Source organism: Trichechus manatus, unplaced genomic scaffold (genome assembly GCF_000243295.1).
Source record: "Trichechus manatus latirostris isolate Lorelei unplaced genomic scaffold, TriManLat1.0 scaffold00115, whole genome shotgun sequence".
In the NCBI taxonomy this organism is placed as follows: domain Eukaryota; kingdom Metazoa; phylum Chordata; class Mammalia; order Sirenia; family Trichechidae; genus Trichechus; species Trichechus manatus.
In genome coordinates, this window is record NW_004444051.1 from 1833089 (window position 1) to 1860849 (window position 27761).

The following is a 27761-nucleotide window of genomic DNA, read 5'->3' on the forward strand; positions in this document are numbered from 1 at the left end:
AGGGTTTCCAAGGAGTAGCTGGTGGATTCAAACTGCCAACCTTTTTGTTCGCAGTCTGAGCTCTTAACCACTGTGCCACCAGGCTGCAAGACTACATGTTAGACATTAAAAATTGAAGTGGATTGTACACCTGAAAGATGTTGCATTGGCAAGTGTTGTGTTATGTATATTTTTACAACAATAAAAAAATTAAAATGGATCAAAGACCTAAATATAAGAGCTAAAACTATAAAACTCTTAGAAGAAAACATAAAAGTAAATCTTTGGGACCTTATGTTAGGCAATGATTTCTTAGATATGACATCAAAAGCACAAGCAATTTAAAACAGAAGATAAAGTGGACTTCATCAAAGTTAAAAACTTTTGTGCTTCAAATGACACCATTAAAATGAGTGGGAAAAGTATTTGTAAACCATTTATCATATATATTGTATCCAGAATATATAAAGAACTCTTACAACTCAATAATAAGAAGACAACTCAGTTAAAAAATGGGCAAGGGATCTGAGTAGACATTTCTCCAATTTAAAAAAAAAAAATAGAAGAATGGATGTCATGGTTTGAATTGTGTCCCCCCAAAAAATGTGTGTATCAGTTTGGCTGGGCCATAATTCCCAGAATTGTGTGGTTGGCCTCCATTTTGTGATTGTAATTTTATGTTAAAGAGGATTAGGGTGGGATTGTAACATCACCCTTATCCAGGTCACATCCCTGATCCAATGTAAAGGGAGTTTCCCTAGGGTGTGGCCTGCACCACTTTTTACCTTACAAGAGATAAAAGGGAAGCAAGCAGAGAATTGGGGGACCTCATACCATGAAGAAGGCAGTGCTGGGAGCAGAGTGCGTCCTTTGGACCCAGGTCCCTGCGCAGAGAAGTTCTTAGTCGGGGGGAACATTGACGAAAAGGCCGACAGAGAGAGAAAACCTTCCCCTGGAGCTGACGCCCTGAATTTGGACTTTTATCCTACTTTACTGTGAAGAAATAAATTTCTTTGTTAAAGCCATCCACTTGTGGTATTTCTGTTGTAGCAGCACTAGACAACTAAGACAATGGACAAAATGTACATGAAAAGATGCTCACCACCTAATCCTTAATGATAGGCAAATCAAAACCATAACGAGATAGCACTTCATACCCACTAGGATGGCTTTAATAAAAACGATAGACAGTAACAAGTGTAGACTTGTATTTGGAGAAATTGGAACCTTCATACATGGCTGGTGGTAATGTAAAATGGTACAGATGCTTTAGAAACAGTCTAGCAGTTGCCATATGATCCAGCAATTCTACTCATAGATATTTACCCAAGAGAAAAGAAAACATATGTCCACATAAAGACTTGTACATGAATGTTCGTAAACGCATTATTCATAAAATAGTATGATTGAATATGACATCTAGGAAAAACAAATTAAGGTTAAACTTCTGCAGTTGTGCTTTTAAATGGACAATACTAGAGAGATACACCTAAAACAAGTTCTTTCAAAGTAAATAAGAGTAGAGAAAATAGAAATAGGAGACATTTGAGACTTTTAATGACCAAGGAAAGCTGTAAATTGAAGGGCTGAATGAAGGATGCTGGTGCTCATTTACTTCCATGAAGGATCTGTTTTCTTTTGGTGGGTATGTTCAAAAGGGCCTTGCATCCTGACAACTTATCAAGAAGTTCTGTGGTAGAGGTTGTGGGTAGATTGCCAAATAAAGGAAAGAATTTGCATGTGATTCCAGCCTAGAGAGGCAGTATGCTGGGAAAACGAATGATTTAGAGAGGAGGCAGGGGTATGGTTTTGTTTTTTTTTTTAACCCCTCAGCCATTTCCTAGTGGCTTTGAGACCTTGGTTAGAGGTACCTTAATTTCACTTACACTGTCAGCTTCATTCTTTATTTCAATTTGGCAATAACTTTTCAAGACTCCATAAAACTAAAAAAAAAAGAAAGAAAAAAATCCAGTTCATGTTAGAATTTGCAGAGGGCCCCGCTATAATTTGCTCTGAGGACCTATTCTGCAACCCTCATTTGCAATGATTGTGAGTTTCATATTCTTAGACAACACAGGTACAGTCAACAGCCTCATACATTAACACTTACTTCACAAACCCACATGCCTGAAACTTCAGTGAAATCAAGCATCTTAAAATTACAGTAGACCCAGTACCTGATTTTAAAAATTTGGTGATTTCTCTTAGTCTCATCAATATATTTTAAATTAAATGTTCTTCTTCTTAACTTGGTACCTGATATTTAGTTGCAGACAGTTTCCCCATTTGCCTAGTAAATATCTTGAACTCAGTGAATGTTCAGTTAATATTAGTAGTGGTGTCGATCATCAGGTCCCCAGACACAGGAAGTGTGGCATTTTCTTGCTCACTTTTCTCAACTGCAGTAAAGAGTAGCTGTGTTTTCAGTAAGGAATCCCTGGGTGGTGTAAACAGTTAAGAGCTGGGCTGCTCACCAAAAGGCACCTCAGGAGAAAGGCCTGGCAGTCTGCTTCTAAAATATGAATTGTTATAGACCCTATGGCAGCTGATTTGGTTTTTGGTAAGCATCAGTGGCTCCTTCTCCAGTTTACAGATTTTGTTTCTGGGGTTTTCTCACTTCCACTTTGGTCTCCTTCTATATTCTTAGCGTAAGAGTTTTACCTAACTTGTCCCACAAAGTCACTGGCTGTTGAGGCTCGGAAGAACATTTTAGTATTATCTTATGAGGCTTTTCCCTGTGGCACATATGTTTAATTTAAAAACTTTAATTTGGTTAACTCTAAAAACATTTCAACTTATAGTTTATATACGATGGATGGTATAAGTAAAGATCATTTACTGTAGAAGCCTGTTTACTATTGAATTATCTGATTGTCTTCAATTATTGCTTTACTGATTTGTTCAGGGACTACTATAATTAATTCCCATCTCTTTATCTTGAATGTTCTTCTTCTTTTTTCTTTCTGTTTTATCTATACTAATTGTACAACCCAAAATTGCCTTATATTTTTAATAGATAGCAGAGAGAGCATTTGAAAGAGGTGGTCTAGAGTTCCAGACTTTTGAGACATTAGACATGGTATTTCAAACGTTACTGAATCTATTTTATGAAAAAGGTTAGTGACATTGTGTTGTGACTGTGATTTTCATAACAACTTATCCTTGTAATTGATCTCATAGGTTCTAATGCCTTCCCATAATCCTCCTCCATCCAGCCTGGAATTCAGCCCAGCAACCATGGAGGAGAACCCGGTTCCCACAATCACCTGACAGAACACAGATCACAGCCTCACAACACTTCCCACTAGCGCTGTGTACTCCCAGCCCACCCCATCTGAGCAGCCCGAATCTCCTACCACTGATTCCTGGACAGGTAACTTTTAAAAAATACAACTGTAAGAAGTGTACTGAAGACATGCTATAGAATGTAGGAGTAACAACTCTTAAAGTTTACTCATTCCCTCCAGGCACAATTGTTGGGCATCTACCTTGTGCCAGAAACCGTACTTCATACTGAGAGTACAAAGATGAATAAGCCTTGTCTCTTCCCTCAGTGACTCTACAGTCCAGGAGGGGAGACAGATGGTTTTGATACAGTATGGTTAAGTGCTGTGAGAGGCTGCTACGGGAGCAGAGGCGGCCCATCTGAGCCTTCCTCGAGGGGCCAGATCATCCTTTCTAGAGGAGAGAATTCTAGGGTAGAGTGAGCCAGCTAAAACGGGGTTGGCATGTTGTTCAGGTTGAAGGAGCAGCATGGGTAATAACAATAATGATAATTACGTACTTACTGAGCACTTATCAAGTGTCAGGCACCATGCTCAGCACTTCCCATCCATCATCTCATTCATTGCCTGTGCAGGAGAAGTACAAGAGCTCATGTGATATTTTGGGAGAACTGTAAGGAGTTCAGTGTGGCTGGAACTGATCATGCGAGTGGACAGGAAATGGCAAGATATGCTTCTGGAGTGGTAAACAGGGTAAGATTTTGAAGCCTCCTGTATTCTGTGCTAATGAATCTATGCTTTATTGGAAGGGTATGAAGAGTCCCCAAGTGATTTAAAGCAGGGAAGCAAAGTGATCAGGTTCTTATTAAGAAAACAGTATGGCTGTAGTGAATGGTTGCAGAGTGGAGAGAAGGAAGCAGATTCAATAAATATTAAGGGTGTAGAATCATTAGGATTTGACAAGTGAGTGAATGTTGGGATGAGGAAAAAAGAACTCTTAAGCTAGTAGGCAGTTGAATGTATGGAACTGAAAATTATTCAAGCAATTGGGCTGAAGATAAAGGATTGACAGCCATCAGTGTAGACAAGAGGGCATGTGAGATCATCCAAAGAGAGTGAGGGGTGAGCTTAGGAGAGATGTAAGGGTTGGAACTTTGGGGACATCATTATATAAAGAGCTGGAAGAGCAGAAGGAGCCAACAAAGCTGACTGAGTGGTAGTGCCAGACAGGTAGGAGACAAAGAGAAAGCATGGACTGGGGGAAGAAAAGGGAGGAGAGAGTTCTAAGAAGGAAGCCATGATCAAAGGTCATGTGTTGCCGAGTTCATGGTGAGGACTGGAAGCTTCCATTAGATTTAACAACAAAGAAGTTATTAGAGACTTTTGTAAGGCTTAAGGTTATATTCTTGTGGTTTTCTGTGGGTAATGTGCTTTGGGGATATTTGATCTTGAGTTTTAGTACAGAGAAGGATAACGGTGGCCGATAAGCAGTGTAGTATATTGAAAAGGAAACTGACCTGGGAATTAGGATCCATGGGTTCTAATAGTACCTACTGCATAGAGTTGTTATGGAGATTAAATAAGCAGATAATTCTACAGTCCTTAGAACAGTGCCTGGCACAGTTTAATCTGGTATGTGTTTGTTGAATTAAATATATTTAATTAAATGCTGGCGGATCTATCGATAACTACCCGGATAGCCTCAGGCAACTTACTTTGCCTTTTCTAGGACTCAGTTTCTTCATTTGTAAAGTGATCTGTTAGGACCAATGTCCCTTTCTAGCACCATAGTTGCAAACTTCTGGGGCAGAGTCAGTACTAGTGATGTGAGGGAGAAGCCAGAAAAGCCAGCTGAGCCTCAGTAGCTGGTTGAGGGCCTGAGTACTGACTGAGAGAAGAGGACCCAAGTTAAATGAGCAAAAAGTCCCCTAACATCTCCAAGCAGCTGATACCTCTGGAGAGCACTTTTTTTTTTTTTTTTAATCTTTGCTTTTCTCTTTGTGGTATGTTCACCTATCACAATCGAATTTTACAAGTGAAACTAATGTCCTGTCAAAAGAACCATACTATGAACTTATCAATTTAATCCTAGTTATAGAGAAAGTATGTAAACGAGCATTGTTCTGAATGCTTAGGTATGGATAAGTGCTTTTGATGAGAGTGAATGTTCCTGATGCTGTAGTTAAAGTAGCCTTTTTATATGGAGGTTGACTGGATTTTCTTTTGGAAACATTCCAAGAGCAAGTCCATTAGCAGAAATTCATGGTTACTACCAGGAGACCTGAGTGATGTGTGCCTAATGATACAGAAACATTTATGATTACCCTCAATCTTTTTATGACTAAAAATAGCACATACCAGGGAATAAAGAAAAGCTGGTAGTAAGTAAAATAGGCTGAATCCACAGTACCTCACCTATTTCACGCAGCTCTTCTCACTGTGCTCAGTGTTTGAATCACTATTTTCTTCACAGTGCCAACTCATATAGATGTTTTTAAATTTACAAAGTCTACCTTGCAGCATAATACTGGGCATAGTTTAGTTACTAATCAGAGGAAAAAGTATCTTAGATAAAAATCATTTGAAGAACTATTCCAAAAATGTTATTTTATATTATGGATCTATTGTAAGGGAGAATATAATATAATTATACTAGATAATGGAATATACTATTTCTGATGAGCTTTTAGTGAAAGAACTCATGGTGTCTGCTGGAGATAACCTAATAATAACTTTACCGAAAAATGAAGTTGAACTGAAGGCTTTTGTTGTACCAGCGCCATCTGCAGGTGAGTGTTTGACTTCCCTCTCTGACCACTAGGGGCTGGTACAGCTGGAGTGTTCTTCCATAATAGGTCTTTACTGGTTATTTACAGCACTGGTTTATTTTCAGAACACTGTGTGATATCACAAATGAGGTTTCTAGGGTGGAACACATACCTTTGATAATCATAAACATCAAAGTTTTTTTGAAATTGTTTCAAAAGGAGTGAGAGTATGGTAAATTAAATAGAATACATATCTTTTCATTGATCTGGATGGAAAGCAGAGTGATATATTAGAGCAGGGGAGGTTTCCGCATACCAGATTTTGACCTGTATTAACCCATGGAGCTTGGGAAGATTCCACTGTGAGGAGAAGGCAGTGGCCTGTGCCCAAAGGTTTGCTTGCAAATACTGCAGTGCCGACAACATGGCTCTTAGGTCCTCAGAATACCTCACACCAGCTGTTCAAAACATGTTGTTCAAAATGCTTTTTCTTCTGCTTGTCCAGCGAATATTTCACCTATCCCTGTGACCTATTAAATGCATTCTTTCTTTTTTTTTAGTTTTATTTCTTTTGTTGTTGTTGAAAATACATGTATACATAACAAAACATACTCCAAGTCAACCATTTCTACATGTACAATTCAGTGAGATTGATTACATTCTTCAAGTTGAGCAACGATTTTTACCCTCCTTTTCAGAGTTGTTCCTCCCCCATTAATATAAACTCACTACCCACTAAGATTCCTATATAATCTTTTGAGTTGCTGATGTCACTTTGATACCATATAGATAGTTCTTAAAAGAGCATAATGCTGAAGGCGGACATTTTTTACTAGTTAAGTTAAACTATTGTTTGGTTTTAAGAAGACTTCAGGGGATATTTTTGGTTTAAGTTTTAAAGATTATCACATTCTTTCTTAAGGTATACTCAGTCTTAAAGTGTTTGAATATTTTTCATTCGGGTTAGTTTTGTTTTTTTTCCCTACCACATATAGGTTGAAATTTTATAAACCGAGATGATAGTATTTGGCATTTACATTTTAATCCTGTGAGTTGAAGTATATGATTCCTCTTAACTACCAGACTATCAAGGTGGGGGATGGCTTCATCTTAATATAAACCAAAAACAAACCAAACTTGTTGCTCTTGAGTCGATTCTGACTCACATAGGACAGAGTAGAACTGCCCCATATGGTTTCCAAGTGTTGTAGGGGAAAAGCATTGCAAAGTTTAGTAAAAGAAAAAGAACATTTTATTCGAGATATATTCAAAAAGGCAAAAGTGGGAAATGGACAACCATGCTGCCAGAGCCATGTCTGCCCGAGTCCAAGGAAATACCACAGAACAGACAAAAATCGGAAAACAGACAAGCATGCTGCTAGAACCATGTCTGTCCAAGTCCAAAGAATATTACACAATAGGCAAGAATGGGAAAACGGACAAGCATGCTGCCACAGCCATGTCTGCCCCTCCAAGGAACCATTACAGAGCCGTCAGTATAAACATTACAAATGAGCAAAACCATTGAAAGCTTCACCTTTTCACAGATTGGCTAGAAATTGTGATCCTACCTTTTGAATTGCCTTTCTTAACAATCATTGGTACAGGTTTCAGTAATGACAGTCAGGAGGGTCTTCATGGGTCCAACAAATTTCTATTCACTAAATGCTAATAGAATAAGATTAAAATGTCTTTTGTGTTCTGTTTGATTTGCTTTATGTGAAGGTTCCCTAAAAGATATTTTCCAAGATTATCTTAGCTATTGTCTTTATACCTCACGGCCCAGATGATATGTCCTTGTGCGTCCTTGTGAGCCCAGCTCCAGCTGGGTCACATTCTCTTTGCTCAAGGAGAGGGAATAAATGATTCCAGTATTATTTTCTAAATCACAAGGAGCAGCTGTTAGATTCAGACTGCCGGCCCTTTTGTTGGCAGCCAAGCTCTTAACCACTGTGCCACCAGAATTCGTCTCAATATAGGAATATTTGCTCTGTTTTGTGTCCTTAAACTCCAAGTGAATTGAAACCTCCTTGCCTTTTATTAAAGGGAGAAGTACAGTGGATTATACTGTGTTAAAACATGTATGTATAGCCAGATATAGCACCTGGAAGGAAAGTCATCAAGTGCTAACAGAGAGATTAGAGATGATTTATTTACTTATTTTTTTACTTTCTATGTTTTCTAAAAAATACATATAGAAAATTAAAAAATAAGTAAATAAATCATCTAAAAATAAGAAAGTAAAATAAGAAAATAAGTCATCTAAAAATACATAGAAAGTAAATAAATCATCTCTAATCTCACTGTTAGCACTTGATGACTTTCCTTCCAGATGCAATATCTGACTATACATATACATATATGTTTTAACATAGTATATAATGCGCTATACTTAACCCTAGATGTGCAGTGGTTAAAGTGCTTGGCTGCTAACTGAAAGGTTGGCAGTTTGAACCCAGCAGCTGCTCTGTGGAAGATGTGGCAGTCTGCTTCTATAAAGATTACAGTCTTACCCCTGATGGAACAGGAGAAAAGTATGGAGCAGAACTCAAATTCAGGTAAAAAGACCAGACTTACTGGTCTGACTGAGACTGGAGGGACCCCTGAAGCCATGGCCTCTGGACGCTCTGCTAATGCAGAACTAAAACCATTTCTGAGGCCCACTCTTCAGACAAAGATTAGACTGGACTATAAAACATAAAATAATACTTGTGAAGAATGTGCTTCTTAGTTCAAGCAGATACACCAGATCAAATGGCAGCTTCTGTCCGGAGGCAGGATGAGAAGGTAGGAAGGGACAGGAGCTGGTTTGAGGGACACTGGGTGGAAAGGAGGAGTATGCTGTCACATTATAGGGATTGCAACTACTGTCACATAACAATATGTGTATACATTTTTATATAAGAAATTAACTTGAGCTGTAAGCTTTCACCTAAAGCACAATAGGAAAAAAAAGATTACAACCTTTGGAAAAACCCTATGGAGCAGTTCTACTCTGTCCTATAGGGTCACTATGAGTCAGAATTCACTTGATGGCAATGGGTTTGTTTTTATATTTTCTAAATGTTCATAATAAAAAAATTTACATTAAAAAGATACAGAAACCTTGTTAGTCCTCACTTGGATGATAGTTGAAAGTTGAGTTCAGTATATCTAAGATGATGCTAGTGGGTTTAAGTCTGTCCTTTCCTTCCCCTCTCCCAGATTATGTAAGTGACCGCTCAGAATTTATAACTACTCATGTTTCTTTTTTTACCCTCAGAAACAATCTACAGTTACGACTGGAGTTTGATAAGCCACCCTGTAGACTACTGGGGTGAAATGGAACAAAAATAAATGCAAGCTCTTAACCTCTTTCAAGTAAGTAACCTTAGACTAGCTGTATTTGACAGCATACCATAGAATTCAGTTAACACCTCTTAGCTGTTGGACCCAGAGGTCTCTCTTATAACTATGAATACAATCAAAAGAAAGATATAAATGAACAAAGTTTCAACCATGTAGGTAGACATTATTTAGTTATGGTTCAATAAAGCGGCTTTAGGGTAGCTGCTTTTCTTTGAGTTACTTGCCATTATCAGTTCTGGGAAGAAGCTGGTGAAGTTAAAAAGCCTGTCTTCTAACTCTTGCTTTCTTTGCAGTGTTTAGAGACATTCTAGTTATCTCTGGTTCTCAGACACATTTGTAGAGTTGCCAATAATTCCATTCTAGTTCAGAAGTTGCTTTGACTATCAAATATTTCTCCAAGATATGAGCACCTCACAAGAAACACGTCCTCTTCCTGGCCCATAAGATAAATATACTGACCTAGCTGCTAGATGTCTAGCTTCCTGCCAGATGAGCATGTTGTCATCATCTCCTGAGACTGCATAGCTAATGGTACACCCCTTCATGTCACTGAGCTCTGTTTCTCAAAGTGTGCTACCCAGACAGCCTGCAGCCAACTTACGAGGGCTGCTTGTTAAAAATGCAAGTCCACTGAGTAAGAGTCTCTGAGACCTGCATTTTTAAAACACTTGCCAAGTGATTCCCATATGCTCAAGTTTGGAAACTGCTGCCTTGGCTGGTCCATCTCACTTATGCCTCTGTAGGGCCTGTGAACACCTGCAACTACCATATTTTTACGCAAATAATGCATGCTTCTATGTTTGTTTGTCAACCGTGCCCTCCTCCTGTGAGGTATTTTCTTAAGCACACTATGCTATTTTTTTTTTTTTTTTACAGCAACATGTAAAAAAAATTGGCATAGTGGCGCTTATGATAATACCTTGTAGGGGAGCGCGGTTGGCAAACAAATGTAGAAGGTGCATGTTATTTGCATAAAAATAAGGTAAGCTAAAGGCTCATCTGGGTGATCCTCAGCATTCCAGAGCACAGTCTTCAAACATGTGACTACCTCTGGACAGATCCAAATGAGACTTTTTCCTGCCCCTTCTCTGTGCTGACTTTAGGAGTGTGGCTTCTGGGATACGGTAGGCTTTTCTAGGCAATGGACTCATCGTGTCTTTTGCATGTTTACCTGTGTGACTTTTCTCTACGTTGCAGTTGTCAGTAGGACTTTATGCTTTCAAAGTAGCTGTTTCTAGTGAAAATGCCTTTGGAGAAGGATATGTAAATGTCACTGTTGGGCCAGGTAAGCCTGTGTGAGAGAATGGCCTCCTGTTGTCCAGGTGCTTCTTATTTTTTGGCACTTGAATGGCATGATGATGTCTTTTTTAGTTTTACAGTAAATAAATATTATTTTATTTTTACAGTAGAGAAAACATGAAAGCATTTTTTTTTTCTACTTTCTGTATAACACTGTTATTTAAGGTTACAAAGTTATTTCTTTCTGATCTTGAGTAGTGGCAAATTGTCTATATCATAGGTTTCTCTGTTTAACATTTACTTCATGTACCCTTGCTTTTCCCTCCATTCCTCATGATTCCAACCTTAGCTGCAGGGACAGTATATTCAACTGAGCAACTGAAGGTTCAGAGGAAAATGTAGGCCATAGACTTTCAAGCCCAGTGGTTAAAAGTTCAGCTGCTAACCAAAAGGTCAGCAGTTTGAAGCCACCAGCCACTCCTTGGAAACCCTATGGGGCAGTTCTGCTGTGCCCTGTAGGGCCACTATGAGTCAGAATTGACTCGATGGCAATGGGTTTTGGTCTCTTTCAGACCAACACTAGCCCATAAGTCAGCGTGTTTGTGTGAATTAGAAACAGGTGACCCTTTGTCTGGTCGGGTACAGCCTGGCTCAGTGAGTGGAATATGGGCAGCTTTTTGCCTCTGCTACCTCCACAGCTGGGCTGAGGGCACAGCCCACACAACCTGCTCTGCACCAACTTCACCTTCCGACTTTTACCTTTAGGGGCTGACAGCTCTATCTTTTGTACATTCGCCTGATTATTAGTATAACCAAAGCGTGATGGTGGTGGGGAGGGCTGCACTGGGAGCTTCAAAATCCAGTTAATCATGGGAGCTGGAACTATTGCTCACATTGTGTGACTAACCGCTTGATTTTTATCACGTGTCTTTGCTGAGCCTGGGCTTAAGTACAGAAATATAAACCTGCAGACAAGCTCCTAAGCTTTACAGGAAGGCTCCAAATCTTTAAAGAGTGCTCTCCATAGTGGACACTCCTAAGTTAAGCACCTTCTTGACAGAATGCTTATAGACAGTCTTTTAAAAAAAATCAGATTATTTTATTTGGGCCGCAGTATGTTTGTGCACAGCTTGAGTTCAGTATGTTTCTTCTTCTCTGTCACACAGTCCAAAGAGTCAACCAGCCACCCGTAGCAGTTGTTTCTCCCCAAATACAAGAGCTCACTCTGCCTTTGACTTCCGGCTTCATCCATGGCAGTTGTGTGTATCCTGCGATACTTTGGGTTTTGGTTTCGTGTTGTTTTGGCCTAAATACTGTTAGTGTTTAATGGGAGCTATGCATTAAGGCTGAGAGAACCTACGGGCTAATATACTGATAGATAACTGCCTCCTTCTTTAGTTTTACGTCTTAAAGTTCTTCCATGTTACTTCTTTCATCACAACTTCTCTGCCCTTTGCTCACCTTCCCTTCTGTTTTGCCTCATTTGTCTATGAAAAAATTCTTTGGGGCCCAGTTATTTGATTTACAATTAAAGCAATTATTAAAGTATCTACTTTTGAGGTCATATATATGATAAGCAGTTGGCAAATCACTTTTAGTCACTTTTAATAAACATTAGAAGAGTTGCCTTCAGTAAGAGTGGAAATAGCGGTTTACTTGTTAATTTAATTCAGAGTTCATTTGACCTTCTATTAGAGGACATGGGGAATGGGCCCCAATGTAACTACAGGTGCCCATGCAAGTGAGGATAGATTGAAAATATATTCTGTGTCAGACTTGGTTCAACAATATCAGTGTAACTGGTGATTACATTTTATGTGCTGTTATGGATTGAACTGTGGCCCCCCAAAATATGTGTTGTAAATCCTAACCTCTATAGGGTTACTATAATTTAGAATCGACTTAACGGCAATGAGTTTGTTTTGAGTTTTGGATACCGGTGGTTATAATCCCCTGGAAACCCTGGTGGCGTAATGGTAAAGTGCTATGGCTGTTAACCAAAAGGTCGGCAGTTTGAATGCACCAGGTGCTCCCTGGAAGGTTGGCAGTTCGAATCCACCAGGTGCTCCTTGGAAATTCTATAGGGCAGTTCTACTCTGTCCTATAGGGTTGCTGTGAGTTGGAATTGACTCAGTGGGTTTTTTTTTTTTTAATGGGGTTATAATACCATTAGGGAATCGGTTCTTTGTTGTGTTAATAAGACAGGATTACTGTAGGGTGTATCTTGAGTCAATTTCTTTCGAGATATAAAAGATTAAACAAGCAAGCTAGCAAGCAGACATGGGGGAAGATTGATGCCAAGCCACATGGAGATCTCCAAGGAACCAGGAAACAAACTGAAGACACAAGGACTTTCCCCCAGAGCCAACAGAGGGAGAAAGCCTTTCCCCAGAACTGGCACCTTGAATTCGGACTTTTAGCCTCTTAAATTGTGAGAAAATAAATTTATGTTTGTTAAAACCATCCACTTGTGGTATTTCTGTTATAGCAGCTGTAGATCACTAAGACAGAATCTGATACCAGCAGAGTGGGGTGCTGCTCTAACATATCTAAAATGTAGAAATGGTTTTGGAGTTGGGTAATGGGTAGAGGTTGGAAGAGTTTTAAGACACCTAATAGTAAAAGCCTAGATTGGCTTGAAGAGACTATTGGTAGAATTATGGACGTCAAAGGTGATTCTGAGGAGGGCTCAGAAGGAAGTGAGGAGAGCTATAGGGAAAGTGTCTATCATGTTAGAGAATATATATGGCACCAGCAACAGAATATTGCTAGAATTATGGATGTTAAATGTGCTTCTGGAGAGGCTTTAAAAGAAAATGATGAAACATGATTGGACAGTGGAGGAAGGGTGAAGCTTTTTATGCAGTGGCAAAGAATTTGTCTGAATTATGTTCAAATGTTTGGTGGAAGGTAGAACTTGTAAGTGATGAACTTGGATATCTGGATGATGAGATTTCTAAGCAAGATCTTAAAGGGGTTCATGGTTTCTCCTTGTTGCTTGTAGTAAAATGTGAGAGGAAAGAGATGGACTTAAAAATGAACTGTGCAACATGCAAACAAAACTTAAAGATTTGGAAAATTCTGTTGTACAAACTAAGAGCACATGTCCTAGAATGTTCACCAAGGATGTGGCTACACAGTCTTTTGTTCAAGAAATTAAGCCTGTGACTGATGGATCTGACCAACTACCACAGCAGAAAACCCATCTGCTTAGACTGAAGGGGACAGGAAAGAATGAAAGGAGAGAACGCTGTCTGCCTCTTGGAATTCTATAGGCAGGAAACAGGCCAAAGGAGGTACATCTGATGTCCCCCAAGAAAAGAAAAGGACCATCCCTGGAGCAGCTTGGAGATCAACAGAACTGTTGGAAGGAGCACGAGAAGCAGGGCCTTCTCAGTTTCAAAGGGTAGGGCCATGGTCTCCGGGATCTTAAAGGGTATGACCACAGCCTCCTAGGTTTCAAAGAGTTGGATCTTCACCAACTCAGATTCGGAGTATGGGGCTGCCATTAAGGTGTGCCAGGGGCATGGGGTCACCACCCAAAGCTGAGGAGGTGCAGCTGCCATGCCCAAGGGGCAGAAGAACAGGGCCTGCCATGGCTGAGAGGTTGGGGTTGCCACTCAGATGGACTAGGAGAATGGGGCCACCTAAAGCCGAAGGACCAGAGGGATCAGAGATACCACATCCACTTGTGGTATTTCTGTCATAGCAGCACAAGATAGCTAAGACATGTGCATTTAATCACAAAGCTAATACCAAATCCTGTAGAGTGAAGAATAACTGCCTTGGTTGTTAGAACAAGAGCACTTGTCAGCCATTAATTCTGGTCCACTTTGCAAGTTTGCAAAAGTACAGAAATCACATTGACATACTGCTTGCAGCTATTTGAATATAATATAGATGCCCATGTTTCTTCCTTAACAACATGAAAATAAAGCATATTTTAAATGAAAATATTTGCATGAGAAAATGTTTCAGGTTTTGATTCCTCTAATTAGGCGTAGTTACATGAACCTGTTCTTTCCTTAAATGAATTACATGAAACTGGCCTTTTCCCAGGTCTAACTTTCTGTGATTCTACATGGCACATTTTGTTTGCACTCTTTTAAAGTAGAAATGAAAAGTTTTTATAGAGGTTTACTACCTTTCTCTAGATTTACACCTTAATAATTAATATAGCAAAAAGGGTTTCGTAAATTATAGATAAGTATCACTTAAGTACTTTATGAATCTGTCAGTTCAGAAACCTACTTAAAATGATCATTACGATAATATGCTGTAGCTGAGGTGAGGTTTAAAAGTAGCATTTCAACATGCTACACTTCATCAACTCCTGTGTTTTAAAAAGCAGTAATGTCTGTTCACTACACTTCTTAAATACTCAACTGAGTGGTGGAAATCCAGGAGGGAGGAGGACAAATCCTTCCTCTATATGCAGTTACACAAATTTATATAAAACGATTTTTAAACATTCGCCAACATAAGCTTAAAAACTCAAGTTTTACTATTCTCGCATCTCATTTTGGTTTTCATTTTTTAATCTTTCTAGAAAGTACAGATGATACTAAAATAGTGAGTTATCACTGGGAAGAAATTAATGGGTCCTTCAGAGAAGAGAAGACATCAGCTGATTCCCCCATCTTATACTTGTCTGACCTTGTTCCTGGTAACTGTACTTTCAGGCAAGTGTACTCCCCTGCTTTCTTGTGCTTCCCATTACTTATGTTTTGACAGTTTCGTTAAATTAAGCCTATAAAACATTTTGATCAAGAGGTAAGGCAGATTCAGTTTCCTTGGTGGTTTTTGGTTGGCATCCATTTTATTTATTTATTTATTTATTTTGAACTATGCTCCATAGTGTTTTTTCTTTCTTTTTTTTCTTTCAGTTTTTTTTTATTGTACTTTAGATGAAAGTTTACAGAAACAATAGTTTCTCATTAAACAGTTAGTACACATATTGTTTTATGACAATGGTTAACCACCCCACGACATGTCAACACTGTCCCTTCTCAACCTTGGGTTCCCTATTACCAGCTTTCCTGTCCCCTCCTGCCTTCTAGTCCTTGTCCCTGGACTGTTGAGCCCCATTAGCCCATTAGTCTTGTTTTGTTTTATTGGGCTGTCTAATCTTTGGCTGAATGGTGAACCTCGGGAGTCACTTCATTATTGAGGTAAAAGGGTGTCCGGGGGCCGTACTCTTGGGGTTTCTACAGTCTCTGTCAGGCCAGTAAATCTGGTATTTTTTTGTGAGTTAGAGTTTTGTTCTACATTTTTCTCCAGCTCTGTCCAAGACCCTCTGTTGTGATTCCGGTTGGCATCCATTTTAGACACTGATATCCTTATCGATTAATATTGAGTTATAAGCGCCCATTTGTTGGAAGGGGTCCTGGTGGCGGAGTGGTTAAGCATTTGGCTGCTAACCAGAAGGTCAGCAGTTTGAATCCTCCAGCCGCTCCTTGGAAATCCTGTGGGGCATTTCTGCTCTGTCCTATAGGGTCGCTATGAGTCAGAATTGACTCAATAGCAGTGGGTTTTTTTGTTTATTTGTTGTAAACGTTTGGTTTTGGCTGCCAGGAATAGTATAAGGTTGATGTCCTATTCTGTTGAGTTATGTAAAAGAACATTTGTATCTTCAGAGTGAAAGTGAGGCAGAGTTGGATGATTATCTGTTTCTTAATTTTTTTCTTTTTTTGACCATTCTTTAGGTGTAACAGATGTTAATAAGCTACACGTATTAAAAGTATAAAATTTGATGAGTTTTGACATATTTATACACCTGTCAAACCATCACCACAATCAAGATTATGAGCATTTCCATCACCCCAGAAGTTTCCTTATGCCCCTTTACAATTTATCTCTTCCTCCACTCCCATCCCTAGACACCCACTGACTTGATTTCTGTCACTTTAAATTATTTTGCATTTTTACAATTTTATGTAAATGGAACTATACTCCTTTTTGTGCTCCTTTTTGCCTGGCTTCTTTCACTCATGCTTTTTATATATTGTTGGATTCAATTTGATAATATTTTGATAAGGATTTTTACCTGTAAGTTCACAAAGAATATTGGTCTATAATTTTCTCTTTTTTTGCAATGTCTTTGCCAGATTTTGGTATGGGCATTGTAGTGGCCTAATAAAACAAGTTGGGCAGTGACCCATACTCTATTTTCTGAAAATGTTTGTGTATAACTGGTGTTAGTTCTTCCTTGGATGTTTGATAGAGTTCACTAGTAAAATCATCTGGGCCTGGAATGCTCTTTTTGAGAAGGTTTTTGACAACACATTCATTCAATTTCTTTAATAGGTATTGTTGTTGGTAGTCATCAAGTTGATTCCAACTCACAGAGACCCCATGTGTGCAGAGTACAACGACTCTATAGGGTTTTCAAGGATGTAACCTTTCAGAAGTAGATTGCCAGGCCTGTCTCCCGAGGCACCTCTGGGTGGGTTCTGACCTCCAACCTTTCGGCTAGTAGGTCGAGTGCTTAACATTTGTGCCACCTAGCCCACCATTAATAGGTGTAAGGCCATTCAAATTTTTTTGTTTCTTCTTGTATCAGTTTTGGTAAGTTGTTTTCAAGAGATCTGTCCATTTCGTCTAAATTGTCGTATTTATTGCTATAAAGTTGTTGATGGTATCGTCACATTATCCTCTTAACATCTGTAGGATCTGTGCTTATAGGCCCTTTTTCATTACTGATATTGGTGATCTGTGTCTCTCTCCTTGCTTTTGATTAGCCTAGTTAGGGGGTTGTTAAGTTTATCTTTTCAAAGAACCTTTAACTAGAATTATGTTGATTTTCTTTTGTTCTGTTTTCTAATTTGTTAATTTTGGCTCTTTATTATTTTCTTCCTTCCATTTACATTGGATTTACTTTGCTTTCTTTCTTTTTTTTTTTAAAAAAAAAACTTTTTGGGGTACAATCTTAGGTCATCTATATTAGATCTTTCTTCTCTTATTACATGAGCTTTTAAAGCTATAATTTTCCTTCGAGTATTGCTTAGCTGCATACCACACATTTGACATGTTGTGTTTTTTAAGGTCTCATATACTCGTTTAAGAGTCTGATGATTTCAGAGAAAGAGTCCATATGTCCATGTGTTCTTGGACCCTCTAAAGTCTCTCTTAAGAAATCCTCAAGAATCTGATTGAATTTATCTTTAACTAAAAGATGCACAGAGGTGCTCTAGAGTGTCTCAGATTTTACACATGGTTGTAAAAGCTTATGTTTTGGTTTATTTGAAATCTCAGCTTAAGCAATTTATCTCACTTGCAAGCTTATTTTATTACGAAGAGTGGATACGTTGGATGGCCTCATCTATCCTGAGACCAGAGAACTAGATTGTGCCCAGCTACCACTAGTGGGCGGAAGCAGATTGCCATTTTAATCAGGGCCACGATAGATAGATCCTGATAGAATGGGAGAAAAATGTGGAACAGAACCTCAAATTCTTTAAAAAACAAAACGAAACCAAACTTACTGAGCTGGTTGAGACTGGAGGCCTCACTGAGACTATTGCCGTGAGATACTTATCAAACTAGTACTGAAACTAACCTCTGAGGTCACCTTGTTGCTAAATAACAGATTGGCTTACAAAATAATATCACCCATAAGTACTGTGCTCCCTTAAAAAAAATCACTTATATAAGACAATACGGTGAACAGTTACTTTAAAACAATGATGCAAATGTAAGGGGGCAGGGAAACTAGATTAATGGAAATGGAACAAATAGAATGAAAATAATGAGAATGTTAATGCGTTGTGAAGAATGTAACCAACATCACTGAACAGTTTGTGTAGAAATTGTTGAATTGTGTAGAAACTGCTGTGTAAACCTTCACCGAAGATGCAATAAAATATTAGTTAAAAAAAAAAAAAACAGGTAAATACCTTGAGATCCACAGGTCCTGTGGAGGCAGAATGAGCAGCCATCAGTGCTTTAGTGTTTTTTGTGTGTGTGTTTTTAGTTTACCACCTGGACAGAGACAGCTTAGTCCAGACAGGCCATAGGTTTTCAAGAGACAGGTAGCAAAGCATGAGTTTAAAAAAATATTATTTTTTCTTATATAAGGGCAATGCATATTTACCATTAAAGCAAAATAAAACCCAGAATATATCTATAAGCAGAAAGAAGGAAATTAAATACCTCCCATAATTCCACCACTAGAAATAACCACCTTAATAGTTTAGTATTTGTTATTATAGTCCTTTTTCTATACACACATAAACTTAAATTTTCTTTTTTTTTTTTAAAGAAAACTTGGATCAGACATACAGGATGTTTTTGCAAGCCACTTATATGATTTCTTCTAACATTTTAAAAGTTTTGTCTTTCACATTTAAATTTTTATCTACATGGTACTGATTGCAGCTCATTAGTGGTTAGATCCAATTTTATTTATTCATTTTTAACCATATTGATAATTAGTTGTGCCAGTACAGTTTGTTGTCTAGTCTTTTCTTTCCCAATCTGCAGTGCCACATCTCTCCTATACCAAGTTTTAATATATGTGTGGATCTGTTTTTGGATTCCCTATTTATCATGAATATCCATGTGATTAAATATCTGCACCATCATATTTAATGCTGTGCTGATATACTGTAGTTTATTAATCCGGCTCTGTTACTCAATGTGTGGGATTAATGTCCTTGTAGTTAAATTTGAGGGTACTAGTAAAATTTCTGGGTTAGAAGGCATGTATGTTTTTAAGGTATTTGATACATGTTGCCAAATTATTGTCTAGTTTTTATATGAGGGTTTTGCCAAGGCAGACTTGTGGGAACATTCTGATATAAAAGCCTGAGGGGACTTCAGAAAAGTTATTATTAAAAGTATTCTACAGCACTTTATTTATTGAGGTAAAATGTACATACAGTGAAATGCCACTGTACAAGGTGCTTTGAATTCACTCTTCACCCTCTGATTGAGGCAGCTTACTATTGCTGTCCCCATTTTACCAGGAAGAAGTTCCTTTATGGGCTCAGCATGTGTCCTGACTCAGCCTAGTTGAGAAGGAAAGACCTTAGATGTTCGGTTTGCTCTCAGAGCCTAAACTGGAGTTTGGATCTTGGTTGGGCGGAACATCTGGGAGAGTGTGAAAGGGAGCTCAAATACACCAGTGGTGCAATGGTTAAGTACTTGGCTGCTAACCAAAGGCTAGCAGCTCTTCGGGAGAAAGACCTGGCAATCTGCTCCCGTAAAGATTGTTGTTGTTTGGTGCCGTTGAATTGGTTCCAACTCATAGTGACCCTGTGTACAACAGAATGAAACACTGCCCAGTCCTTCACCATCCTCGCAGTCGTTGCTATATTTGAACCCATTGTTCCAGCCACTGTGTCAGTCCATCTCCTCAAGGGTCTTCCTCTTTTTTGGTGACCTTCTTCTTTACCAAACATGATGTCCTTCTCCAGGGACTGGTCCTTCCTGATAACATGTCCAAAGTACATGAGATGATGTCTTGCCATCCTTGCTTCTGAGGAGCATTCTGGCTGTACTTCCAGGACAGGTTTGTTCGTTCTTCTGGCAGTCTATGGTGTAGGCAGTATTCTTTGCCAACACCATAGTTCAGAGGCATTGGTTCTTCTTCATTCTTCCTTATTCACTGACCAGCTTTCACATGCGTATGAGGCAATTGAAAACACCATGGCTTGGATCAGGCATACCTTAGTCAGCCTAGAAAACCCTATGGAACATTTCTACTCTGTCACACAGGGTTGCTGTGAGTTGAAATTGACTCAGTAGCACCTAACAACAACAACTGTACGCTTACCTACAAATAAGCCCTGTGCTCATTCCATAGCCTCATTCTCAAATTCCTCTTTATATCTGATTAGCACTTATTACTGCTCAGAACTAACACCTCTCCCCTAGAATTGTGGAGTGACGTTACTTCACTGTTTCAGTTACCACATCAGGAATCAGTCGAGTACAAGGTCAGTGCAGTCCTTTTTGTTGTTTGTGTAGTTTGACCATCGGTTTATATTTGAAAGTGCTTAATCCTAAAATTGCTTTGCAGGAAGTGTTCTGAAAACATATTAAGTCCTCTAGAAAGAATTAAAAATAAAAAAGCTTGTAGCTGAAAATTGATGAGTGATTTACTGCTCTACATGCTCAGGCCTGAAGGTAATACTTAGACCTGATACGTTCTTATTCTCAGTTATTAGAGACTTCTGGGTTGGCCGAGGATGTTTTTTTTCCACCCAGCATCCCAAAGACTAATCAGAAACCCATATAACATGAAATTCTAACGTGTGAATGCATCACTAACTAAATAAATAAAACAAACAGCAGCAACAAAAACAAATAAAAATACATTCAAGTCTGTTCTTTCCTCAGCTTCATCCTCAGATTTCTTCTTACACTTCTTAGTTGTTCTGAGCACTATACCATGAGCAGACTAAATTGACTGCTTACCTTAAGATGTGGCATATTCTTCCAGCATAATGGCTTACTTTCCTTTTTGTAGGTTAACCGTTACAGACTCGGATGGAGCCACTAATTCCACAACTGCGATCCTAATAGTCAACAGTGCTGTGGACTATCCACCAGTTGCCGATGCGGGACCTAATCAGACTATAACTTTGTCCCAAGACTCCATCACTCTGAATGGAAACCAGAGCAGTGATGATCACCAGATTGTCCACTATGAATGGGCCCTGGGCCCTAGTAGTGAGAACAAAGATGTGGCAATACAGGCAAGTTCTTCATCCTGCCTTCACACTTTTATCTATCTATCAATCATTTATCCATCCATCCATCCATCCATCCATCATCTATCTATTGTCACCATGAGTCAAAATCGACTCAACAGCAACTGGTTTGGAGTCCCTGGGTGGTGCATATAATTAACTAGCTTGGCTACTAACTGAAAGGTTGGAGATTTGAGTCTACCCAAAAGTGCCTCCGATGAAAGGGCTGGTGATCTGCTTGTGAAAAATCAGCCGCTGAAAACCATATGGAGCACAGTTCTACTCTGACACACATGGGGTCACCATGAATCAAAATAGACTCTATGGCAACTGGTTTACCTACTATCATCTCTCATTATCTACCTATCTCTGTCTGTCTATCAGTATTGGTGTGGGTGTCATGTAAATCCAGAAAATATGTTTTATAAAATTGTCTGCTACATTATAACTATTAGATACGTTACAGATCTTCCAAGTTTATGTCACTTTCCCTCACCCACTCTAGATAAGCACAGAACAGAAACCAAATGGTCCTGTATTGGCAGCTTGACTTTGAGGTCACTTTGGGAACAGTCTGCCTCAACATTTACTACAGAAGTATTATTCTAGTCCTGGCAGAAATCTTAGAAATAATCTAACCTAAACCTCACTATGAGAAATTTTTTTCTTAATTTGTAACTCATCTTTTTAGAAACTTCATGCTAGCTTCTCTGTACCCAGCAGTCTCTTTTTAAGAACTTCTTTGTATCTGCCTTTCTTCCAGTCTTTTCAATTTATTTATCTAAAAACATAATTACTTTGAAACTTTTGATGTGTATGTTTATGTGTGGGAGTGTGTGTGAGGTGTTTACTTCTTTTGGTGAAGACCAGAACTGTTTTTTGTCGTTGTTGCTAACCAGCTTGTTATTTTTGAATTTATGTTATTATTTGACAGTTTAATGGAAAATAGGTAGGACTTTATGTTGCCAACTTCATGTTTCATCTTGCCAGTCCAAGATAAATTTTGCATTAGTGTTTGTGATGAAATCAGACATCCCGTGAAAACTTGTATGCTTTACTTCCTGGTGTTTCCAGAAAGCACTTTGCAATTATGATGAATTAAAAATGACTGATTGGGCTTATGGAACTTGAAAGAGCCACGAGTCCTCTAGGTATCCTTGGAGATCACGTGTAGTGTCCATCTCAATTAGGGCTGTGGCTAGTGCTGTCTGCTTCTGTCATATTAAAAGAATTCTGAATCAAAGGGGGTTGGATACAAAACAGGAAGATGGAATATTTTCTATTTCCTTGATTAAAAAAAAATCCAATTTTTCTTTCATTTAATTATTGAGAATTATGTGCCCATTGCTAATACCCCAGAAGTCATTACTATGATGTGAACCCAGAGAAGTCACTGGGTTGTGTGCTGTGCCACAGAGGGAACCTCAATACTTCTCACATCCTGCCCGTCCACTGCAGTCACTCTCTCTGCCTGTCCTTAAAGACTGTCCACAGTAACGATGTTGGCTTACGACCAACTGATTAAGATATCAAAAAGGGTGATCCTTTTATTAACTGGGGCAGTCACAAAGATGAGCTCCGTGAACCAGAGCTCTATGAACCCTTTTACCTTAGTCTAAAAATTGTGAAGGCAGCCTGCTCAGGCTGTGTTCTATAATGGGCAGGTAATTGAAGCCTGTGCAGTTACCTAAAACATATGGCTGCTTTGGGGATGTTCAGCAAGACACATTAGTCTGCTCACTTCCTGAAAGGGGCTGCATGGAAATTTCACATTTATTGTTTATTGCCAGCAGTATAGGTCTAGCTTCCTGGGTATTGTGGTATTGTTAATGCCTAGCTTGCATAGTTTACTTTTGCATGCTTCTATGATTTTGATTTGTTTTCCTCCTATCCCCTCCCTTTTGCTTTCCCATGACTTTGAAGTTTAACTAAGTTTCTCTTTGAGAGGTAGAAGGACCTTGGAGGGTAGAGTAACTCATCTGTAAGGTGATAATAACGATGCAAGATGACCTTCAAGGATTGCCAGGTGCAGAATGTAACCACCAGAAAAAAAACCTGTAATCTTGTCCATATAAAAACTTTCAGCCGGTTTCCAAGGGGGAGACAGATCTTTTGGAGGAGCTCATTCCTCTCTGTCTCCTGTATATCGATATACAATAAAACACTCTTGTTGCTCACCTCACCCTGTCTCGGTATTAGCTTCTGCGGCAGGCAGCTCAGACCCGCCACTGCAGTAACGTTCCCATTCACTGTAACATTCCCTTTTATCGTGTGCAGACGCATTTGTGTAACCAATATCAATTTTGAGGCAAGTACTAGAAATTATACTTTTTTGTGGAACTTTTTAGAGAAAGGTACTTTACCCCATTTAGTCAAAGTAGGGAAAGGCATTTTTTTTTTAAAGTTCTAACAAGTATACATTTCAAATTTCAAGTTGTGATAATAACTGATGCTGTATCAATTTTCTTTTTCAGTTTTCCATTAAAGCCTTTAAAAAATAAATGTAAATTCATTTCTTTAGATAGTATTGGAATCTGTGAAAGTAAATAAATTATAATAGGAGTTAAATTTTAAAACCATTTTTATGATGCCATGAACATAAGCAATAATTGGAACTACAAGCAGGAACAAAAAATCCTGGAGGTAACAAGTATAGCTGTTGTATATACTTGAAAAATTGCCTTTTTAAAGCATTTTTCCACCTTAAGAGTTTCAAAAAATTGTTTTTATTGTGTAAATAATGCATGAATTTCTTCTTGTAGTTAAGAAAAAGTTTAAATAAATTCTAATAAAGTGAAAATATACCTTGACCACTACCCTCACCCAAGTCACTTATTGGAGGTAATTACTTTTATCAGTTTAATGTGTGTACTTCCAGAATATTTTCTATGCATTTATATATGTGTGGCACAATGGATAAGTGCTCAGCTGTTAACCGAAAGATTGGCAGTTCAAACCCACCCAGCGGCTCCAATGGGAGAAAGACCTGGTAATGTGCTCCCATAAAGATTACAGCCAAGAAAACTCAACGGGGACAGTTCTACTGTGTCACATGGAGTCTCTATGAGTCAGAATTGACTCAACAGCACCTAACAACAGCAACAACATGTGTACATGTAGCAGTATCTTTCATACTGTATGCATTTTTCCACAACTTTCTTTTTTCACTTAGTGGTAGGTCTTTGACGTCTTTCCATTTTAGTATTTATAAATCTACCTCATTTTTAAAAAATGCCATATAGTATTCCATAGTATATTGTAGTGTGTTTGGCCATTCCTCTGTTGATGGACATTTAGATTGTTTCCATTCTTTGCTATTACGGACAATGCTTTAGTCAGAATCCATGTGCCTGCCACTTGTGCACGTGGGCATTTTTCTAGTGCAGATACTAAGAAGTGGAATTGCTGGGTTGAAGGGTGTGCTCATTTAACATTTTAATGGAAATCATCTGACGGGCTTCCCAAAAGGCTATTCTAATTCACACTCCTGTAAGTAGTAAATGAGGATACACAACGGGCTTTGGATTGCGTTTCCCTGGACACAGACATTTCTTTTTTGAGCAAGATCTTTATGTTCAGTAAAATAGTTAGTTCTCACACACAAAATGTAACAATCTTTGTTGGTTACCAGGGATGGGAGGGGTGGGGGGGAAATACTAAATAGGCAATAGATAAATGGTATCTTGGGTGAAGGGTGAGACAGTACACAATACAGGGGAAACTAGCACAACTTGTACAAGGAAAGGTCATGGAAGCCCCATAGACACATCCAAACTCCCTGAGGGACTGAATTGCTGCATGGAGGGCTCTGGGGACCATGGTCTCGGGGAACATCTAGCTCAGTTGGCATGACACAGCTTATAAAGACAATGCTCTACATTCTACGTTGGTGAGTAGTGTCTGGGGTCTTAAAAGCCTGTGAGCGGCCATCTAAGATACTCCACCGGTCTCATCCCTTTGGGAGCAAGGGAGAATGAAGAGAACAGGATACAACGAAAAGATTAGTCCAAAGGACTAATGGACCACAGCTACCAAGACCTCCACCAGACTGAGTCCAGTACAGCTAGATGGTGCCTGGCTACCACCACTGACTGCTCTGACCAGGATCACAACAGAGGGTTCTGGACAGAGCTGGAGAAGGACGTAGAGCATAATTCTAACTCACAAAAAAAAGACCAGATTTACTGGCCTAAAGGAGACTGGAGAAACCTCGAGAGTATGGCCCCCCAGACACCCTTTTAGCTCAGTGGTGAAGTTACCTCCGAGGTTCACTGTTCAGCCTGGGAGTGGACAGCCCCGTAACACCAAATGAGACTAACGAGGTACAGGAGTCCAGTGACAAGGGCCAGAAAGCAGAAGGGGACAAGGAAGCTGGTGATAGGGAACCCAAGGTTGAGTAAAGATATTGTTGATGTGTTGTGAGATTGTTAACCATTGTCATAGGACAACATTTGTAGTAACTGTTAAATGAGAAGCTGTTTTGTTCTGTAAGCCTTCATCTTAAGTGAGAATAACAGCACAATTCAAAGAGCGTAGTCGAGGTCACTGAACTGTGCATGGATAAATTTTTGAAATGGTGTATCTTTGGCTATGTGTATTTTCACCAAAAAAAAAAAAAAAAGAGATTGAGAAGTTAGAGGGTTGATATGTTGTGGGGTTGTTAACCAATGTCATAAAACAACATGTATACTTCTGTTTCATGAGAAACTATTTGTTCTGTAAGCCTTCACCTGAAGTACAATAAAAAAATAAATAGTTCTTCATTGTGTCGTACTATTTACTTAGACTTAATATTATTTTTAATTTTCTTTTTGTATTTGTTACAACTTAGGGAATACAGACACCGTACCTTCATTTGTCTGCAATGCAGGAAGGAGATTATACATTCCAGCTGATGGTAACAGATTCTTCAAGGCAGCAGTCCACTGCCGTGGTCACCGTGATTGTCCAGCCTGGTAGGTGAAACGGGAAAGAGATCTGGCCTCAGAGACTACAAGCAGAAATGACAGCTGGGATTCTGAGCTTTAGACAAGCCAAATTGGTGGTAACTTCTCTAAACTTTCGAGCTCTCAGGAAATCAGGACTGCGGAAGTGGAATCTCAATGTAAAAACAATTTTGAGTTTCTGGAACTTGTCCTGACTGTCTCTAAACCATAACATGAAAGATGAGATGCGAACCATTCTCAGAACCTCTTGTGGTCTCCTATTGCCATGCAGACACTCCTACATATGCTCTGTTGCAAAGGGTTTCAGGGGATTCTTGAAAAGAGGCTGGTTGTTATATGCGGCCTGGACTCAGACGGCTTGTAGCCAGACGTCAGAGATTAACTCCAGTTCAGCTCACTGTCCGTTAATGGTTTCATGAAAACCTGGGACCTCTTCTGCCTCCAGATTTAAATAACCCAGGGTTCAAACACATCAAAAACAATGGAGGTGGTGCAGGACCAGGCAACGTTTATTAGTTCTGTTACACATAGGGTCGTCATGAGTAGAGTCGATATCATGGCAACTAACAACAATAACAAGTGTAGTTAGGCCTTTGCTTGACAATGATCTTTACTTGAGATCTTTTCTAGAAGAGGCCTGCCAGCCCCAGAAACTGTTCAATGTCCTGGCAACTAAGAATATACTCAATTTATAGACAGCTCATTTTTTTCCATTTATTTATTTAACTAATATGTAATAAGTGCTATTCAACCCTGGGGATGTGGAGTTAAACAAAATAGACTTGATCTCTGCCATCACAGGGCATGTAGGAGAGTACTCATAAAACCACATGGCCAGTCAGCACGACTGGGTTTGAATTGTGGTTCTACTTTTTTTTTTTTTTCAATAAGGTCACCATGAGTCATAGTCCACTCAACCGCAGCTATCATCTGTCTGTCTGTCTGTCTATCTAACTATCTATCTGTAAGTTGTCATCATCATTATCTATCCAGATGCCTGGACTGGCAGCCCCAGAGAGACCTCTGACCTGAAGTCCTTCTTGGCTTCCTGTAATCCTCACCTCTTCATCCATCTTCTTGGGACTCTAGGGCCCCTGTTACTTTTTATTTTTTTAAATTGTACTTTAGGTGAAGGTCTACAGAACAAATATTTTCTCATTAAACAGTCAGTACACATATTGTTTTATGACATTCTTAACAACCCCACGACATGTCAACATGCTCCCTTCTCTGCCTTGGAAGACCTTTTTTTTTTTTTTTTTTTTGTGAAAATATACATAGCGAAAGATACACCATTTCAAAATTTCTACATGTAAAATTCAGTGACATCGATTATGTTCTTCCAGTTGTACTGCTGTTCTCACATTAGGTGAAGGTTTACAGAACAAAATAGTTTCTCATTAAACAGTACACATGTCGCCCTATAACAACACTGTCCTTACTCAACCTTGGGTTCCCTATCACCAGCTTTCCTGTCCCCTTCTGCCCTCTAGTCCTTATCCCTGGACTGCTGTGCCTCATTAGTCTCATTTTGTTTTATGGGGCTGTCCAATCCCCGGCTGA

At 39.0% G+C, this 27761-nt stretch overlaps 1 protein-coding gene across 1 annotated transcript in view; it reads left to right on the plus strand.

Annotated features, from left to right (window-relative positions):
- KIAA0319 (KIAA0319 ortholog) overlaps positions 1–27761 on the plus strand; it is a 110054-nt gene that overhangs the window by 19723 nt on the left and 62570 nt on the right. Inside the window, 8 exon segments of the mRNA XM_023738345.1 lie at positions 3160–3352; positions 5894–5992; positions 9234–9331; positions 10517–10604; positions 11725–11817; positions 15108–15240; positions 21030–21258; positions 26084–26207. Of these exon segments, the coding sequence (XP_023594113.1) occupies positions 3160–3352; positions 5894–5992; positions 9234–9331; positions 10517–10604; positions 11725–11817; positions 15108–15240; positions 21030–21258; positions 26084–26207 (1057 nt within the window).